This window comes from Fringilla coelebs (genome assembly GCF_963513975.1).
Source record: "Fringilla coelebs genome assembly, chromosome: 27".
Classification (NCBI taxonomy): domain Eukaryota; kingdom Metazoa; phylum Chordata; class Aves; order Passeriformes; family Fringillidae; genus Fringilla; species Fringilla coelebs.
The window spans coordinates 912,763-932,623 of NC_140053.1; the positions used below are offsets into that span (position 1 = coordinate 912,763).

The 19,861-nt window shown below is 61.9% G+C and overlaps 2 protein-coding genes across 2 annotated transcripts; one reads left to right on the forward strand and one right to left on the reverse strand.

The window, feature by feature from the left end:
* Positions 1–2,818: 2,818 nt before the first annotated feature.
* On the reverse strand, positions 2,819–8,975 carry GNGT2 (G protein subunit gamma transducin 2). The gene is made up of 3 exons (XM_084222289.1): positions 8,655–8,975; positions 6,685–6,774; positions 2,819–5,001 (listed from the first exon to the last, which is right to left on the reverse strand). Exons 2-3 carry the CDS (start codon positions 6,766–6,768, stop codon positions 4,876–4,878), a joined length of 210 nt encoding a protein of 69 aa, XP_084078415.1. The 5' UTR covers positions 6,769–6,774; positions 8,655–8,975; the 3' UTR covers positions 2,819–4,875.
* Positions 8,976–11,527: 2,552 nt separating this feature from the next.
* ABI3 (ABI family member 3) lies at positions 11,528–19,378 on the forward strand (the record flags this gene model as incomplete). The annotated part of the gene is made up of 7 exons (XM_084221996.1): positions 11,528–11,644; positions 12,385–12,552; positions 13,201–13,377; positions 14,697–14,782; positions 16,913–17,008; positions 17,667–18,124; positions 19,269–19,378. The coding sequence occupies 7 exons, from the start codon at positions 11,528–11,530 to the stop codon at positions 19,376–19,378; spliced, it is 1,212 nt and encodes a 403-aa protein (XP_084078122.1).
* Between the last annotated feature and the right edge of the window lie 483 nt (positions 19,379–19,861).

Consider the following 19,861-nt stretch of genomic DNA (forward strand, 5'->3'; position numbering starts at 1 on the left):
CGCCATCTCCGTTTTCCATCGCTGATTGGCTGTCCGGGCTGTCACTCTCACAAGTTCTTAATTTTACTGGCTGACAGCGCTCTTTGCACCGCCTCCTTCTTCCGCAATCCGTATCTCCCGAGGGGGTTTCATGCTCTCCGTTCCCCTATCGCTGATTAGCTACACCTGCTGTCACTCCCACAACATCGCGTTTCTATTGGTTGCCACCTTCCTTTGTCCCGCCTCCCACTTCAGCAATCCCCCGGGAGCGCGTTCGCGCCCTCCGTTCTCCACCTCTGATTGGCTGAACGGATGTCACTCTGCCAATCCCGCGCTGCTATTGGCTGGGAGCGCCCTTTGGCCCGCCTCCCCCTCAGCCGCCCGGCGCCCTCATGGCGGAGGGTCGGAGCCCTCACGACGCTGCCCGGCCTTTGCCGCCCTGCCCTGAGGCGCTGTGGGGCCGGCATTGTCCCGAATCCCCTCCGAGGCGGCTTAGCCGGCTCTGACGCACGTTCCCAGCCCTTTAACATCGATTAACGGGTCAATCCCCTCCGGCCGCGGCCCGGTTATTGCCCCGGATTAGGGGCAGCTCAGGCCTCAGAGGAGCCGATCGTCTCAAGACTATTTTTATTTTTTTTTTTTCCTTAAATAGCCTGAAATTGTCTTGGAGCTGTGGCCCGGAGAAGAAGCAGCGCCTTTGGGTGAGCCCTAAATTAATTATGGAGCATCTCACATTCAGCTCCATCACCCCCCCAAAAAAACCCCCACCAACCAACTCCATCAAAAAATAGGATTTCACCCAAAAAAAACCCCAAAAAAACCCAGCAGAACAATCAAAAACTCTGCCAAAAACCAGGATTCAGCCCCACTGTGCACCCGTGTTTTAAAGGCAAAAAAAAAAAAAGAAATAAAAATATTGGAGCATTAAAGGAATAATGTGAGTCACGAGCTGGATATTGGGACTGGGAGGTCTGCAGAAATTAAAATAAAAAATAAAATAAAATAAAATAAAATAAAATAAAATAAAATAAAATAAAAATCCACTTTAGAGCAAAAATAAAGCAGATAAATTCCAATTTTTTGAGAGTATTTCCTGCAAGAAACAGAGGCCATGGTGGTGCTGGCGGGTTTATTGAGCATCTGAGAGAAAGAACAAAACCACCTCGATTTTGGGCTGCTTTGGGGTTTTTAGGGCTGGTTTGGGGTTTTTTGGGCTGGTTTGGGATTTTTGGGGGTTTTTTGGGGTGTTTTGGGACCAGGGAGTGCAGGGAGGGGGCTCTGGCTGCAGAGGGGACTCCCTGCTTGAAGAAAATTCACTTTTTTTTGTCTTTTCCTCCTGTTTTTAGGGTGACTTTGCCCCGTGGTGAGGCTGAGCTGGGATCCAGGGGCAGGGAAATGCTCCAGGTGGGATCCTGAGGGATTTTATTGGGATCCAGGGGCAGGAAAAGCACTCCAGGTGGGATCCAGGTGGGATCCAGGGGCAGGAAAATGCTCCAGGTGAGATCCAGAGGAATTTCCTTGGGATCCAGGGGCAGGGAAATTGCTCCAGGTGGGATCCAGGGGCAGGAAAATCACTCTGGGTGGGATCCAGAGTCATTTCCTGGGATCCAGGGGCAGGAAAATCGCTCCAGGTGAGATCCAGGTGAGATCCAGGGGCAGGAAAATCCCTCCAGGTGAGATCCAGGGGGATTTCCTGGGATCCAGGGGCAGGAAAATCGCTCCAGGTGGGATCCAGAGGAATTTCCTGGGATTTAACCGGGCTGGGAGGAGGGGAGGAGTGGCAGAGGGCTGGGGACAGCGCCCCGAGGGCTCCGAAATTCAAATTGTTGGGCTCGATGCCATCGGGGCCGTTCTGGGAGAGTTTCCTTCCCCTGAGGTTAAACAGGGAGAAAGAAACCCCGGGATGGGTTCTTAAAAAAGCAAAACGGCTCCAAACAGCAAAGCTACCCCGCTGAATTCGGGAGCTGGCTGTGCCTCGGGGTTTTCCTGTCGAGATTTACCCCAAAAACCCCAAAAAGGAGCAGCAGGAGTGCCCGGCGTGTTTGGGGATGGCTCCACGCTGATTTTCCAGTCAAGATTTACCCCAAAAACCCCTAAAAGGAGCAGCAGGGCGCTCTGGGGATGGCTCCACGCTGATTTTCCTGTCGAGATTTACCCCAAAAAGCAGCAGCAGGGCGCTCTCTGTGCTCCACGCTGATTTTCCAGGGGTTTTCCTGCCAAGATTTACCCCAAAATCCCCAAAAAGCAGCAGCAGGAGAACCCAGCGTGCTCGGGAGCAGCTCCACGCCGATTTTCCTATCACGATTTACCCCAAAAACCCCAAAAAGGAGCAGCAGGAGAACCCAGCGTGCTCGGGGATGGCTCCACGCTGATTTTCCTGCCAAGATTTACCCCAAAAACCCCAAAAAGCAGCAGCAGGGCGCTCTGTGTGCTCCACGCTGATTTTCCTGTCGAGATTTACCCCAAAAAGCAGCAGCAGGGCGCTCTCTGTGCTTGGGGCCGGCTCCACGCGGATTTTCCTGCCAATATTAACCCCCAAAACCCCAAAAAGCAGCAGCAGGGCGCTCTCTGTGCTCCACGCCGATTTTCCAGGGGTTTTCCTGCCAAGATTTACCCCAAAATCCCCAAAACGCAGCAGCAGGGCGCTCTCTGTGCTCCACGCCGATTTTCCAGGGGTTTTCCAGAGGGGAATCGGGACCTGGGGGAGCTCCCGGCGGCCTCTCCCTCCTCTCCCTCCTCTCCCTCCTCTCCCTCCTCTCCCTCCTCTCCATCCCATTCCCGGCCGCAATCCCCGGGAAGGAGCTCCGGGGTTTGGGATAAAGGACAGCGCCGGGCTCGGTGTTCCCCCCACCCCTCAGGCTGCTGAAAATGCAGAAGTTTTGCTGCTTTTTCCGTTTTTTGCTCGTGGGAAACCAAATCTGCGGCGGCGGCGGGGCTGGGAATTTTGGGTTGGTTTGTTTTTTCCTTATTCCGTGCTTTTTTTCCTTCTTTTTCTCCCTTTTGGGAGCGGGAGCTGCGGCGGGGCTGGGAATTTCGGGTTCTTGGTTTTTTATTTTCTTTTTCCGTGCCATTTATTCCTTCATTTTCTCCCTTTTGGGTGCGCTGGGGTCGGTCCTGGATGAGGGAGGAGCGGGAGCTACAGCGGGGCTGGGAATTTCGGGTTCTTGTGGGTTTTTTTCTTTTTCCGTGCCTTTTATTCCTTCATTTTCTCCCTTTTGGGTGCGCTGGGGTCGGTCCTGGATGAGGGAGGAGCGGGAGCTACAGCGGGGCTGGGAATTTCGGGTTCTTGTGGGTTTTTTTCTTTTTCCGTGCCTTTTATTCCTTCATTTTCTCCCTTTTGGGTGCGCTGGGGTCGGTCCTGGCTGAGTCAGCCCGGAGGGGATGCGGGAGCTGCGGCGGGGCGGGGAATTCCGGGTTGTTTGGGTTTTTTTCCTTATTCCGTGCCTTTTTTTCCTTCTTTTTCTCCCTTTTGGGTGCGCTGGGGGTCGCTCCTGGATGAGGAGGAGCGGGAGCTGCGGCGGGCCTGGGAATTTTGTTTTATTTATTTTTTTTTCCTTTTTCCGTGCCTTTTTCCTTCTTTCTCTCCCTTTTGGGTGCGCTGGGGGTGGGTCCCGGATGAGGGGGATGCGGCGGGCCTGGGAATTTTGTTTTATTTATTTTTTTTCTTTTTCCGTGCCTTTTTCCTCCTCCTTTCTCTCCGTTTTGGGTGCGCTGGGGTCGGTCCTGGATGGGTCAGCCCGGAGGGGATGCGGGAGCTGCGGCGGGACTGGGAATTTCGGGTTCTTGTGGGTTTTTTTTCTTTTTCCGTGCTTTTTTCCCTCCTTTCTCTCCGTTTTGGGTGCGCTGGGGGTGGGTCCCGGATGAGGGGGATGCGGGAGCTGCAGCGGGGCTGGGAATTTTGGGGTTTTTTTGGTTTTTTTTCTTTTTCCGTGCCTTTTTTCCCTCCTTCCTCTCCGTTTTGGGTGCGCTGGGGGTGGGTCCTGGATGAGGGGGATGAGGGGGGATGCGGGGGCTGCGGCGGAGCTGGAATTTTAGGTTTATTTTTTTTTTCCTTTTCCGTGCCTTTTATTCCTTCATTTTCTCCCTTTTGGGTGCGCTGGGGGTGGGTCCCGGATGGGGGGATGCGGCGGGGCTGGGAATTTTGTTTAATTTATTTTTTTTTCCTTTTTCCGTGCCATTTTTTCCTTCTTTCTCTCCCCTTGGGGTGCGCTGGGGTCGGTCCCGGATGAGGGGGGAGCGGGAGCTGCGGCGGGGCTGGGAATTTTAGTTTTTTGGGTTTTTTTCCTTTTTCCGCGGCTTTTTTTCCTCCTTCCTCTCCCTTTTGGGTGCGCTGGGGGTGGGTCCTGGATGAGGGGGATGAGGGGGGATGCGGGGGCTGCGGCGGAGCTGGAATTTTAGGTTTATTTTTTTTTTCCTTTTCCGTGCCTTTTATTCCTTCATTTTCTCCCTTTTGGGTGCGCTGGGGGTGGGTCCCGGATGGGGGATGCGGGAGCTGCAGCGGGGCTGGGAATTTTGGGGTTTTTTTGGTTTTTTTTTCCTTTTCCGTGCCTTTTTTTCCTAATTTCTCTCCGTTTTGGGTGCGCTGGGGGTGGGTCCCGGATGAGGGGGATGCGGGGGGATGCGGGGGCTGCGGCGGAGCTGGAATTTTAGGTTTATTTTTTTTTTCCTTTTTCCGTGCCTTTTATTCCTTCATTTTCTCCCTTTTGGGTGCGCTGGGGGTGGGTCCCGGATGGGGGATGCGGGAGCTGCAGCGGGGCTGGGAATTTTGGGGTTTTTTTGGTTTTTTTTTCCTTTTCCGTGCCTTTTTTCCCTCCTTTCTCTCCGTTTTGGGTGCGCTGGGGGTGGGTCCCGGATGAGGGGGATGCGGGGGCTGCGGGGGCTGCGGCGGGGCGGGGGTCAGCTGACGGTGCAGCCCCCCTTCTCCTTGAAGGGGTTCTTGTCCTCGGGCACGCCCTTGAGCAGCGGGTCCTCGGCCGCCATCGACTCGATGTAATCCTTGATCTCCTTGCCCGTCTTGGAGACCTGCCCGGGCCAGAGCGTGGTGGGGAGGGGATCCACGGCGGGGGGATCCACAACGGGGGGATCCACAATGGGGATCCAACCCTGGGGATCCACAACGGGGGGATCCGCACCGGGGATCCACAATGGGGATCCAATCCTGGGGATCCAGCCCTGGGGATCCAACCCTGGGGATCCGCGATGGGGGGATCTGCCCCAGGGGGATCTGTGATGGGGGGATCCAGCCCTGGGGATCTGCACCCAGTGGATCCAACCCCAGGGATCCACACCGGGGATCCAACCCTGGGATCTGCCCCAGGGGGATGCACCTGGGATCTGCCCCAAGGGGATGCACACCAGGGGATCTGCACCCGGGATCTGCACCGGGGCCAGCCCAGGGCTGGGGCGGGGGAGTGGGACAGCATGGGCCTGGGATGGGGCACCCCCAAACTGTCCCAAATAACCCCTGGGACATCCCTGAACCACCCCTGGGGCAACCTAAAACCACCCCTGGGGTGTGCCAGAGCCACCGCTGGGGCACCCCAAATAACCCCTGGGGTGTGCCAGAGCCACCCCTGGGGCACCCCAAATAACCCCTGGGGCACCCCAAAACCACCCCTGGGGTGTCCCAGAGCATTCCAAGGCACCCCTGAGGCATCCCAACAACCAGAGCACCCCAAGCCATCCCTGGGGCACCCCAAATAATCCCTGGGCCACCCCAAAACCACCCCTGGGGCACCCCAAAACCACCCCTGGGGCGCCCCAAAACCATCTCTGGGGCATCCTAAAGCCACCCATGGGGTGTCCCAGAGCACCCCAGAGCTTTGGGGGCAGTGTGGCTGTTTTAGGGGCAGTGTGGGTGTTTTAGGGGCAGTGTGGCTGTTTTAGGGGCAGTGTGGGTATTTTAGGGGCAGTGTGGGTGCTTTGGGGGCAGTGTGGCTGTTTTAGGGGCAGTGTGGGTGCATTGGGGGCAGTTTTAGGGGCAGTGTGGCTGTTTTGGGGGCAGTGTGGCTGTTTTTGGGGCAGTGTGGCTGTTTTAGGGGCAGTGTGAGTGCTTTAGGGGCAGTGTGGCTGTTTTGGGGGCAGTGTGGGTTCTTTAGGTGCAGTGTGGCCGTTTTAGGGGCAGTGTGGCTGTTTTGGGGGCAGTGTGGGTTCTTTAGGTGCAGTGTGGCCGTTTTAGGTGCAGTGTGGGTTCTTTAGGTGCAGTGTGGCCGTTTTAGGGGCAGTGTGGCTGTTTTAGGGGCAGTGTGGCTGTTTTAGGGGCAGTGTGGCTGTTTTGGGGGCAGTGTGGCCGTTTTAGGTGCAGTGTGGCTGTTTTAGGGGCAGTGTGGCCGTTTTAGGGGCAGTGTGGCTGTTTTAGGGGCAGTGTGGCTGTTTTGGGGGCAGTGTGGGTTCTTTAGGGGCAGTGTGGCTGTTTTAGGTGCAGTGTGGCCGTTTTAGGGGCAGTGTGGCTGTTTTAGGGGCAGTGTGGGTGCATTGGGGGCAGTTTTAGGGGCAGTGTGGCTGTTTTAGGGGCAGTGTGGCCGTTTTAGGGGCAGTGTGGCCGTTTTAGGGGCAGTGTGGGTTCTTTAGGAGCAGTGTGGCTGTTTTAGGGGCAGTGTGGCTGTTTTAGGGGCAGTTTGGCCGTTTTTGGGGCAGTGTGGGTGGATTTCAGACCCCGGGGTCCCTCCCCAGCCCCCTCAGGTCCCTGCCCTGCCCTGCTCTCACCATCTGCCTCTCGTTCTTCACCTCCTTCTTCAGCTGGTCCAGCTCCATCTTGAGCAGCTCCTTCTCGGTCATGTCCTGAGCCATGGCGCCCTGGAGCCGAGGGACAGCGGCCGCTTGGGATTGCTGCTGGGTGCCACCGGGATTGTCACCTCTGGGGACGCCCTCCCAAAGGGTGCCACCGGGATTGTCACCTCTGGGGACGCCCTCCCAAAGGGTGCCACCGGGATTGTCACCTCTGGGGACGCCCTCCCAAAGGGTGCCACCGGGATTGTCACCTCTGGGGACGCCCTCCCAAAGGGTGCCACCGGGATTGTCACCTCTGGGGACGCCCTCCCAAAGGGTGCCACCGGGATTGTCACCCTCTGGGGACGCCCTCCCAGAGGGTGCCACCGGGATTGTCACCTCTGGGGACGCCCTCCCAAAGGGTGCCACCGGGATTGTCACCTCTGGGGACGCCCTCCCAAAGGGTGCCACCGGGATTGTCACCCTCTGGGGACGCCCTCCCAGAGGGTGCCACCGGGGTTGTCACCCCCTGGGGACGCCCTCCCAGAGGGTGTCACCGGGATTGTCACCTCTGGGGACGCCCTCCCAAAGGGTGTCACCGGGATTGTCACCCTCTGGGGACGCCCTCCCAAAGGGTGTCACCGGGGTTGTCACCCTCTGGGGACACCCTCCCAAAGGGTGCCACCGGGATTGTCACCCTCTGGGGACGCCCTCCCAAAGGGTGCCATCGGGATTGTCACCCTCTGGGGACGCCCTCCCAAAGGGTGCCACCGGGATTGTCACCCCTGGGGACGCCCTCCCAGCTCCCTGGGGAATTAAACACGTCCCAGCTCCGTCATTGCCCCCCCTGAACGATTTTTGGCATTGTGGAGGTTGGGGAAATCTGAGTCTTTTCCCCCAAAAACCCCGTGTGGCACACGTGTCCCTGTGCCTGCACATCCCTGGGGACACCGCCAGCCCCGGGAGCCACCAAACCTGGGGGGAAGGGACTGCTGCTCCCCAAACGGCCCTGGGCGAGCAGAGGGACTCACCTGGGGGGACTCACCTGGGGGGGACTCACCTGGGGGGAAGGGACTGCTGCTCCCCAAACGGCCCTGGGGGAGCAGAGGGACTCACCTGGGGCCGGGACTCACCTGGGGGGATTCACCTGGGGCCGGGACTCACCTGGGGCTGGGACTCACCTGGGGGGAAGCAATTCCTGCTCCCCAAACAGCCTTGGAGGAGCAAAGGGACTCACCTGGGGCCGGGACTCACCCGGGGGGAAGCGATTGGCCCTGGGGGAGCAGAGGGACTCACCTGGGGGGACTCACCTGGGGCCGGGACTCACCTGGAGGAAGCAATTCCTGCTCCCCAAACGGCCCCGGGGGAGCAGAGGGACTCACCTTGGGGGGGGAGGATCAGAGGGACTCACCTGTGGGGACTCACCGGGGGTCGCCCCTGTGCGCTGGGGTCGCTCAGAGCCCCATGGAGGGAGCGGAGCGGAGCGGGGGCTGCCCCCGGAGCGGCGGGAGCGGAGCGGCGGGAGCGGAGCGGAGCGGAGGGACTCACCTGGGGGGACTCACCGGGGGCCGGGGGCCGCCCCTGTTCTTTGGGGTCGCTCAGAACCCCATGGAGGGGAGCAGAGGGACTCACCTGGGGGCGGAGGAGCAGAGGGACTCACCTGGGGGGAGTCACCGGGGGCCGCCCCTGTGCTCTGGGGTCGCTCAGAGCCGCATGGAGGGGACCGGAGGGAGCGGAGGGAGCGGCGGGACCGGCGGGAGCGGCGGGAGCGGAGGAACTCACCTGGGGGGACTCACCGGGGGTCGCCCCTGTTCTTTGGGGTCGCTCAGAGCCCCATGGAGGGGACCGGAGGGAGCGGAGGGACCGGAGGGAGCGGAGCGGACGGAGCGGAGGGACCGGCGGGAGCGGAGCGGGGGCTGCCCCGGCGCGGCGGGACCGGCGGGAGCGGCGGGAGCGGAGGAACTCACCTGGGGGGACTCACCGGGGGTCGCCCCTGTTCTTTGGGGTCGCTCAGAGCCCCATGGAGGGGAGCGGCGGGACCGGAGGGAGCGGCGGGACCGGAGGGAGCGGAGGGAGCGGCGGGACCGGAGGGAGCGGCGGGACCGGAGGGACCGGAGGGAGGCTGCCCCCGGCGCGGCGGGCGGCAGATGTCGTGGCTGCTAAGCCGATAATGGGCTGAGCGGCCTGAGCCGGTCAGGTGTCGGGATTAGCCCCAAAGCCCGGCCTAATCGGGCCGGGGCGGGGCGGGGCACCGGGGCTGGCGGGGGGACAGCCGGGACAGCCGGGGAGACCCCAGACCCTGCCCGCGGCGTGTCCGGAGCCTGGCGGAGCGGCGGGAGTGACCGCGGGAGTGACCGCGGGAGTGACCAATGAGAGTGACCAATGAGAGTGACCCTTGGGAGTGACCTCTGGGAGTGACCCCCGGGAGTGACCGCAGGAGTGACCGCGGGAGTGACCACTGAGAGTGACCAATGAGAGTGACCCTTGGGAGTGACCCTGGGAGTGACCCCCGGGAGTGACCAATGAGAGTGACCCTGGGAGTGACCTTGGGAGTGACCCTGGGAGTGACCAATGAGAGTGACCCTTGGGAGTGACCCTGGGAGTGACCGCGAGAGTGACCTCTGGGAGTGACCGTGGGAGTGACCCTGGGAGTGACCAATGAGAGTGACCCTTGGGAGTGACCCTTGGGAGTGACCGCGGGAGTGACCCTGGGAGTGACCAATGAGAGTGACCGCGGGAGTGACCCCTGGGAGTGACCCTGGGAGTGACCGCGGGAGTGACCCCTGGGAGTGACCCCTGGGAGTGACCGTGGGAGTGACCCTTGGGAGTGACCCCTGGGAGTGACCATGGAAGTGACCATGAGAGTGACCACTGGGAGTGACCACTGAGAGTGACCCTGGGAGTGACCTTGGGAGTGACCATGGGAGTGACCGCTGGGAGTGACCAATGAGAGTGACCAATGAGAGTGACCACTGGGAGTGACCACTGAGAGTGACCCCTGGGAGTGACCTTGGGAGTGACCGCTGGGAGTGACCCCTGGGAGTGACCCTGGGTTGATCCCAGCACTGACCCCTGGGCTGACCCCGGTACTGACCCCAGGGCTGACCCCTGGGAGTGACCCTGGGTTGATCCCAGCACTGACCCCCTCACTGACCCCTGGGCTGACCCCGGGAATGACCCCTGGGGGTCCCGGAGGTTCCCCCCAGGTCCGGTCGGTGCCGCTCCGTGCCAGTGTCGGTGTCGGTGCCGTGCCATGCCGTGCCGGTGCCGTGCCGTGCCGCTCCGTGCCGTGCCGTGCCGTACCGGTGCCGTGCCGTGCCCTGCCGGTGCCGTGCCGTGCCGTGCCGTGCCGAGCCGAGCCGTGCCCTGCCGTGCCGTGCCGTGCCGAGCCGTGCCGTGCCGAGCGGGAGCGGAGGAAATCCATCATTTCCCTGGGGCCGGGCTCAGGAAGGGCCCGGCCCGGGGCTGGGGACGGAGCCCGGAGGCCGCGGGGAAGCCCCGGCGGGGGAGGAGGAGCGGAGGAGCGGCCGCCGGGGCTTTCCGAGCCCCGGGAAGGGGGAATTTCCTGCGGGGATGTGAAACGGGCCTGGCCGGGCACCTCGGGGGTCACCGGGGGCCGAGAACATTCCAGCACTCCCCTCCCGTGCCCTTACCGGGCGGGCCAGGCGCGCAGCCCAGGGCACCGGGAGCTCCGCGGGGTCCCGGGCGTGCCCAGCCCCGGGACGGCGGCGGCGGCTCGGGGGTGCTGGGCACAGGTGGCACAGGTGGGGACAGGGCGGTTTTGGGGTCAGGGTGATTCTGGGGTCGGGATCCTTTTAGGGTCGGGGTCTTCTTAGGGATCAGGATCCTTTTGGGGTTGAGATCCTTTTGGGGTCGGGATCCTTCTGGGGTTGGGATCCTTTAGGGGTCGGGATCTTCTTAGGGATCAGGATCCTTTTGGGGTTGAGATCCTTTTGGAGTCGGGATCCTTTAGGGATCAGGATCCTTTAGGGTCGGGATCCTTTAAGGGTCCAGATCCTTCTGGGGTCGAGATCCTTTTGGGGTCGGGATCCTTTAGGGGTCAGGATCCTTTAGGGGTCCAGATCCTTCTGGGGTCGGGACCCTTTAAGGGTCCAGATCTTTCTGGGGTCGAGATCCTTTTGGGGTCGGGATCCTTCTGGGATCAGGATCCTTCTGGGGCCGGGATCCTTTAGGGGTCAGGATCCTTTAGGGTCAGGATCTTCTAGGGGTCGGGATCCTTCTGGGGTCAGGATCCTTTAGGGGTCGGGATCCTTTAGGGGTCAGGATCCTTTAGGGGTCAGGATCCTTTAGGGGCCGGGATACTTCTGGGGTTGGGATTCTTTAGGGGCCGGGATCCTTCTGGGGTTGGGATCCTTTAAGGGTCAGGGTTCTTTAGGGGTCCAGATCCTTTAGGGGTCCAGATCCTTTAGGGGTTGGGATCCTTCTGGGTTTGGGATCCTTTAGGCGTCGGGATCCTTTAGGGGTCGGGATCCTTTAGGGGTCAGGATCCTTTAAGGGTCCAGATCCTTTAGGGGTCGAGATCCTTTAGGGGCCGGGATCCTTCTGGGGTCAGGATCCCTCTGGGCTCACTCCCCGACCCGCAGCCCCGCTTCCCCGTGCCTCACATCCTTCCCCGCTGCCGTCCCCGCCAGCCCGGGGCTGTCCCCGCGGCCGGGGCCCGGTGCCTTCCTCCCGGTGTGCCAGCCCCCCGCTCGTCCCGGGCAGGGCGGGCTGTCCCCTCGGGGACACGGGGACACCGCGGCGCCCTCGGGCCCTGCGTCAGCACCGGCAGCGCCTTCAAAAGGCGCAGCGGGGAGGAAGTGGGACCGGGGCGGGCGCGATGTCGGAGCTGGAGCGGCTGCGGCTCGGCGACATCCCCGCGGGCCGGCAGCGGCTGCGGGAGCAGCACGGCAACCTGCTGCGGGTGGCCGACTACTGCCACAGCAACTACCTGCAGGTCAGGGCCGGGCCGAGCCGGGCCGAGCCGAGCCGGGCCGGGCCGGGCCGGGGGCGATGCTGGAGCCGCCCCCCGGGAGCCCGAGCATCCCCACGGCTCCCGGGGCGCCCGTCCCAGCCGCCCTCCGCTGGGTTTTCCGCGGGTCGTGGCTTCTCCCCGGCTCGCCAGCAGCTCCCGCGGGGGTCTGGGGGGCACGGGGGGGTCTCCAGGGGGTTGGGGTCGCTGGAGAAGCGCGGGGAGGGGGTTGGGGCCAGGTGCGTGTCGCAGGGGGTGGGAGGGGACACCGGGCAGGGCCTGCGTGCACAGGGCGAGCGTGAAGCTCTGCTGGGGCATCCCTCGTCCTCATCCTCATCTCTTCCTCCTCCTCCTCCCTGCCTGGCCCTCCGAGATGGAGCCAGCCGGGAAATGCCCACCCTGCCCCTCCCTGCCGGGCAGGGGTCTCCGTGTGCCCACCCGGGGCTCCGAAGGGCCCGGAGGCAGCGGGGCAGAACCGAAGGGAAATGAGCTGAGCTGTTCCGGGAGCTGAGCCCGCTGCCACCCCGGCTGTCACACACGTGGCCCCTCCGGCTGTCCCCAGGGCCGGCCGGAGCCCTCCGGGACGTCATTCCCGGCAGGAATCCCGGGGAATCCCGGGATCCCCCCCGCCCGCCGGCGCCGGAGCCGGGGGAAGTCTGAGGCATTTGGAAAGCAGAAGGAAACACGGGCGGGCTCTGTCCCACGGCCCGCTCTGTCCCCTGCAGGCCGGCGACAAGAGGAAGGCGCTGGAGGAGACGATGGCTCTGAGCACGCAGTCCCTGGCCAGTGTCACCTACCAGGTCAGCAGCCTGGCCGGCGCCTTCCTGCGCCTGCTGGACCTGCAGGCGGCCCAGCTGCGCCAGCTGGAGGCCGATGTCACCTGCGTGGCACAGGTGGGACACGGGGGACCTGGGGGTGGAGACCCCCCCCGTGCGCTGGGAACGCGGAGCCAGCCCGGGCCGGGCAGGAATTGGCCTCGGGGGTGCTTCCCTGTCACCTCTGCCAGTCCCAAAGTGTCCCCAAATCTGCGAGGGGGAGCTCAGAGTGTTGGCCTGGCTGCCACACTGTCCCCAAGGTGGAGGCTGGCCTTGTCCTCCCGGGGCTTGGGGACACTGCTGCAGGGTCCTGTGGGCACCCCAAACCTGGGGACACTGCTGCAGAGTCCTGTGGAGCTTGGGGACACTGCTGCAGGGTCCCGTGGCCACCCCGAGCTTGGGGACACTGCTGCAGGGTCCAGTGGCCACCCCAAACTTGGGGACACTGCTGCAGGGTCCAGTGGCCACCCCAAACTTGGGGACAGGGCTGTGGGACAGCTCGGTGACACCGGGGCTGTCAGGATGCCCCGGGCAGGGACACAGGGCGGGCAGGGAGGGACACAGGGCTGGCAGGGAGGGACACGGGGCTGGCAGGGAGGGACACAGGGCTGGCAGGGAGGGACACAGGGCTGGCAGGGACACAGGGCTGGCTGGACGGTGTCACCTGGGGGCTGAGCCGGCTGTCCCCAGGGTGTGGCTCTGGGGACAGCGCTGTCCCCCCGGCAGCGCGTGGCCATCCACAAGGAGAAGGTGTCGCGCCGCGCCATCGGCGCCCTGACCGTCCCCAAGCGCTGCCCGAGCTCCCCGAGGGTCGCGGCCCCCCCGGAGCCCCCCGGGCTGGAGCCCTACCACAGGAGACCCCTCAACTTCGGGGCGCTGGACGGCGTCGGCCACGGCATCAAGGTGGGTCCCGGGGGGCTCGGGGGCGTTCCCCGGTGTCCCCAATGTCCCCGATGTCCCCGGTGTCCCCTGAGGGGCGCACGGGTGGCTCAGACCCCTCCTGCGTGGAGAGGGGGGGGTCTGGCTGTGCCCACTCAGCCTTGGGGCACCCCACGGAGCCTTTCCCGGGTCTGAAAACCCCACAGGAGGATTTGGGGATCCTCAGAGCCCCACGGAGCCTTTCCTGGTTCCAGAAAACCCCACAAATGGGTTTAGGGATCCTCAGAGCCCCGTGGAGCCTTTCCTGGCTCTGGAAAACCCCACAAAAGGATTTTGGGATCCTCAGAACCCCGTGGAGCCTTTCCCGGGTCTGGAAAACCCCACAAAAGGGTTTGGGGATCCTCTGACCCCCGTGGAGCCTTTCCTGGTTCCAGAAAACCCCACAAAAGGATTTGGGGAGCCTCAGAGCCCCGTGGAGCCTTTCCCGGGTCTAGAAAACCCCACAGGAGGGGTTTGGGATCCTCAGAGCCCCACAGAGCCTTTCCTGGTTCCAGAAAACCCCACAGGAGGGGTTTGGGATCCTCAGAGCCCCGTGAAGCCTTTCCCGGCTCTGAAAGGTGCCCCCACAAAAGGGTTTTGGGATCCTCAGAGCCCCAGAGATCCTCCCCTACCTCAGAAATCCCCCACGGGAGGGTTCAGAGGCCCCCCAGCCCCACAGATCCTCCCCCACTCCAGAAACCCCCACGGGAGGGTTCAGAGGCCTCTGAGCCCCACGGATCCTCCCCCAGTGCAGAATTTCCCCACGGGAGGGTTCAGAGGCCCCCCAGCCCCACGGATCCTCCCCCAGTGCAGAAATCCCCCACGGGAGGGTTCAGAGCCCTCCCAGCCCCACGGATCCTGCCCCACTCCGGAAACCCCCGCGGGAGGGTTCAGAATTTCCCCACGGGGGGGTTCAGAGGCCCCCCAGCCCCACGGATCCTGCCCCAGTGCAGAAACCCCCACGGGAGGGTTCAGAGGCCTCTGAGCCCCACAGATCCTGCCCCACTCCGGAAACCCCCACGGGAGGGTTCAGAGGCCCCCCCAGCCCCACGGATCCTCCCCCACTGCAGAAACCCCCACGGGAGGGTTCAGAGGCCCCCCAGCCCCACGGATCCTGCCCCACACCGGAAACCCCCGCGGGAGGGCTCGGGGGAGGCGGCCGCGGTTCCCACGGCGCCGCCGCCTCGGGGCCGCCCCCGCAGCCCCGGCGCCTTCCGCTGGCTGCCCGAGCCGGGGCCGCTTCCCCCGGGGCAGGGACGGCGCCCAGCGCGTCCGTGTGTCCCCGTGTCCGTGTGTCCCCGCAGGACACCAGCACGCAGCTGTCCCGCACCGGCACCCTGGCTCGGAAAGGCACCAAGGGCTCCTCGGCGCAGGCTGCGGGAACGCTGGGGTGAGGCTGCCCTGTGTGCCCCGAAGGGGAGGCACGGGGTGTGGGGTCTGTTGGGGCCCCATCCCATCCCATCCCATCCCATCCCATCCCATCCCATCCCATCCCATCCCATCCCATGGATCCCATTGATCCCATCCCATCCCATTGATCCCATTGATCTTACGCTGGGGTGAGGCTGGACCTGTGTGCCCCGAAGGGGAGGCACGGGGTGTGGGATCTGTCATCTCTGCCCAGTGATCCTATTGATCCTATTGATCCCAAACCATCCCATTGATCCCATTGATCTTACGCTGGGGTGAGGCTGCCCTGTGTGCCCCGAAGGGGAGGCACGGGGTGTGGGGTCTGTCATCCCTGCCCAGTGATCCTATTGATCCCAAACCATCCCATCCCATTGATCCCATTGATCCCATTGATCCCAAACCATCCCTTCCCATTGATCCCATTGATCCCAAACCATCCCATCCCATTGATCCCATTGATCCCATTGATCCCAAACCATCCCTTCCCATTGATCCCATTGATCCCAAACCATCCCATTCCATTGATCCATTGATCCCATTGATCCCATTGATCCCATTGATCCCATTGATCCCATTGATCCCAAACCATCCCATCCCATTGATCCTATTGATCCCAAACCATCCCATCCCTTCCTATTGATCCATTGATCCCAAACCATCCCTGCCCATTGATCCCATTGATCTTACGCTGGGGTGAGGCTGCCCTGCGTGCCCCGAGCGGGGCGGCACGGGGTGTGGGGTCTGTCATCCCTGCCCAGTGATCCCATTGATCCCAAACCATCCCTGCCCATTGATCCTATTGATCCCATTGATCCCAAACCATCCCATCCCATTGATCCTATTGATCCCATTGATCCTAAACCATCCCATTCCATTGATCCCATCCCATTGATCCCATTGATCCCAACCCATCCCATTGATCCCATTGATCTTACGCTGGGGTGAGGCTGCCCTGTGTGCCCCGAGCAGGGCGGCACGGGGTGTGGGATCTGTCGGGGCCCCATCCCATCCCATCCCATGGATCCCATTGATCCCATCCCATCCCATTGATCCCATCCCAGCACATTGATCCCATGGATCACATCCCATTGATCCCATCCCAACCCATCCCTTCCCATTGATTCCGTTGATCCCAACCCATCCCATCCCGGCACATGGATCCCATGGATCACATCCCATTGATCCCAACCCATCCCATTGATCCCATTGATCCCAACCCATCCCATTGATCCCATCCCATTGATCCCAACCCATCCCATCCTGGCACATTGATCCCATTGATCCCATCCCACTGATCCCAAACCATCCCATCCCGGCACATTGATCCCATGGATCCCATCCCATCCCAACCCATTGATCCCATCCCATCCCATTGATCTCATCCCATTGATCCAAACCCGACCCATCCCGGCACATTGATCCCATTGATCCCATCCCATTGATCCCATCCCATCCAATTGATCCCATCCCATTGATCCCAACCCGTCCCATCCCAGCACATTGATCCCATAGATCACATCCCATTGATCCCATCCCATCCTGTTCCATGCCATTGATCCCATCCCATTGATTCTATCCCATCCCATCCCATCCCATCCCATCCCATCCCATCCCATCCCATCCCATCCCATCCCATCCCATCCCATTCCATCCCATCCCATCCCATCCCATTGATCCCATCCCATCCCATCCCATCCCATCCCATCCCATCCCATCCCATTGATCCCATCCCATCCCGTCCCGTCCCGTCCCATCCCATCCCATCCCATCCCATCCCATCCATCCCATCCCATGGATCCCATCCCATCCCATTGATCCCAACCCATCCCATCCCGCCCCATCCTGTCCCACTCCATTGATCCCCTCCCATGGATCCCATGGATCCCCTGATCCCACCATCCCATGTATCCCACGGATCCCCTGATCCCCCTGATCCCACTGATCCCCCGATCCCGCCGCTCCCCTCCCACGGATCCCCTGATCCCCCCGATCCCATGGATCCGCTGATCCCCCAATCCCACTGATCCCCCAATCCCACCGCTCCCCTTCCATGGATCCCCTGATCCCCCGATCCCACTGATCCCCCGATCCTGCCGCTCCGGCCTCGCAGGAGGAGCGGCCGCGTCCCGGAGCCGGTGCAGCCGCCCGTGGTTCCCGCGGGGACCCTCCCGAGGGACCCCCGCAGCCCCTCCCCGAGGGACCCCAGGTAAAAACCGGGATTGGGGGGAAAACCGGGATTGGGGGAAAAATGGGATTGGGGGAAAAAACGGGATTGGGGGAAAAACTGGGATTGGGGGGGAAAATGGGATTGGGGGGAAAAACTGGGATTGGGGGGAAAATGGGATTGGGGGGAAAAACCGGGATTGGGGGGAAAAATGGGATTGGGGGAAAACCGGGATTGGGGGGAAAACGGGATTGGGGAGAAACCGGGATTGGGGGGAAACCGGGATTGGGGGGGAAAAGGGAATTGGGGGAAAAAAGGGAATTGGGGAGAAAAACCGGGATTGGGGGGAAAAACCGGGATTGGGGGGAAAAATGGGATTGAGGAGAAAAAACGGGATTGGGGGGACAAACCGGGATTGGGGGAAAAACGGGATTGGGGGAAAAAAATGAGATTGGAGGGAAAAACCGGGATTGGGGGGAAAAACGGGATTGGGGGAAAAACCGGGATTGGGGGAAAAAAGGGATTGGGGGAAAAAAGGGATTGGGGGAAAAATGATGGGAAATGATGGGAAATGATGGGAAATGATGGGAATGATGGAAATGATGGGAATGATGGGAATGGTGGGAGTGGTGGGAATGATGGAAATGATGGGAAATGGGACACGGGGACGCCACCCTGACACTGCTGCTCCTCCCCCCAGCTCCAGCGGGACCCCAGCGGCTCCTGGGGACGGAATTCCTGCCCCTCCCCCACCGCCAGGGCCACCCCCGCTGGCACCGTCCCCTCCGGGGCCACCCCCACCTGCCACTGCCATCCCGCCGCCGCCACCCCTCCCTGGGGACCTGCCAGGGCCACCACCCCTCCCTGGGGACCTGCCAGGGCCACCACCCCTCCCTGGGGACCTGCCAGGGCCACCTCCCCTCCCTGGGGACCTGCTGCCACCTCCCCTTGGGGACCTGCTGCCACCTCCCCTCCCTGGGGACCTGCCAGGGCCACCTCCCCTCCCTGGGGACCTGCTGCCACCTCCCCCTGGGGACCTGCCACCACCCCCTGGGGACCTGCTGCCACCTCCCCCTGGGGACCTGCCACCACCCCCTGGGGACCTGCTGCCACCACCCCCTGGGGACCTGCTGCCACCACCGGAGCTCCCACCCCCAGGTGAGTGCTCAGGGCTCCGGGGGGGTGACGGGGGCACGGGGGACAGCGTGTGACCTGTCCCCATCCCTTCTGGGGTGGGTGAGCTCCTCCATCCATCCCTCCATCCATCCATCCATCCATCCATCCATCCATCCATCCATCCATCCATCCATCCATCCATCATCCATCCATCCATCCATCATCCATCCATCATCCATCCATCCATCCATCCATCATCCATCCATCATCCATCCATCCATCCATCCATCCATCCATCCATCATCCATCCATCCATCCATCATCCATCCATCCATCATCCATCCATCCATCCATCCATCATCCATCCATCCATCCATCCATCCATCATCCATCCATCCATCCATCCATCATCCATCCATCATCCATCCATCCATCCATCCATCCATCATCCATCATCCATCCATCCATCCATCCATCCATCCATCCATCCATCCATCATCCATCCATCCATCCATCCATCATCCATCCATCATCCATCCATCCATCATCCATCCATCCATCCATCCATCATCCATCCATCCATCCATCCATCATCCATCCATCATCCATCCATCCATCCATCCATCCATCATCCATCCATCCATCCATCCATCCATCCATCCATCCATCCATCCATCATCCATCCATCCATCATCCATCCATCCATCCATCCATCCATCATCCATCCATCATCCATCCATCATCCATCCATCATCCATCCATCCATCCATCCATCCATCATCCATCCATCATCCATCCATCCATCCATCCATCATCCATCCATCCATCCATCCCTCCATCCATCCATCCATCCATCATCCATCCATCATCCATCCATCATCCATCCATCATCCATCCATCCATCCATCCATCCATCATCCATCCATCATCCATCCATCCATCCATCCATCATCCATCCATCATCCATCCATCCATCATCCATCCATCCATCCATCCATCATCCATCCATCATCCATCCATCCATCATCCATCCATCCATCCATCCATCCATCCATCCATCCATCCATCATCCATCCATCATCCATCCATCCATCCATCCATCCATCCATCCATCATCCATCCATCCATCCCTCCATCCATCCCTCCATCCATCCCTCCCTCCCTCGCTCTTTTGGGGTTCTTGCAGCCCCCCAGGATCTCCAGCTGCCGCCGCCCCCCCCTGACTTTGGGGACCCGGCCCTGCCCCCACCACCAGCGGCTGAGGAGCCCCCGTGGGCCCCGGGGAGCCGCCTCTAGGGAGGTACCGGGGGTCCCCAATCCCTGTGGGGGGTACAGGGGGTCCCCAATCCCTGTGGGGGGTACAGGGGGTCCCAAACCCCCCTGGAGGGGGGCACAGGGGGTCCCAAACCCCTCTAGGCAGGTACCGGGGGTCCCCAATCCCTGTGGGGGGGTACCGGGGGTCCCCAATCCCTGTGGGGGGTACAGGGGGTCCCAAACCCCTGTGGGGGGGTACAGGGGGTCCCAAAGCCCTCTAGGGGGGGTACAGGGGGTCCCAAAGCCCTCTAGGGGGGGTACAGGGGGTCCCAAAGCCCTGTGGGGAGGTAAAGAGGGTCCCAAATCCCCCTCTAGGGGGGTACCGGGGGTCCCAAACCCCTGTGGGGAGGTACAGGGGGTCCCAAACCCCCCCTGGAGAGAGGCCCCATGTCCCTGTCCCTGTCCCCAGAGGTGGCCCCGCTCCCCGACCCGCGGCAGGAGGACACCGAGGACACCGAGCTGGGA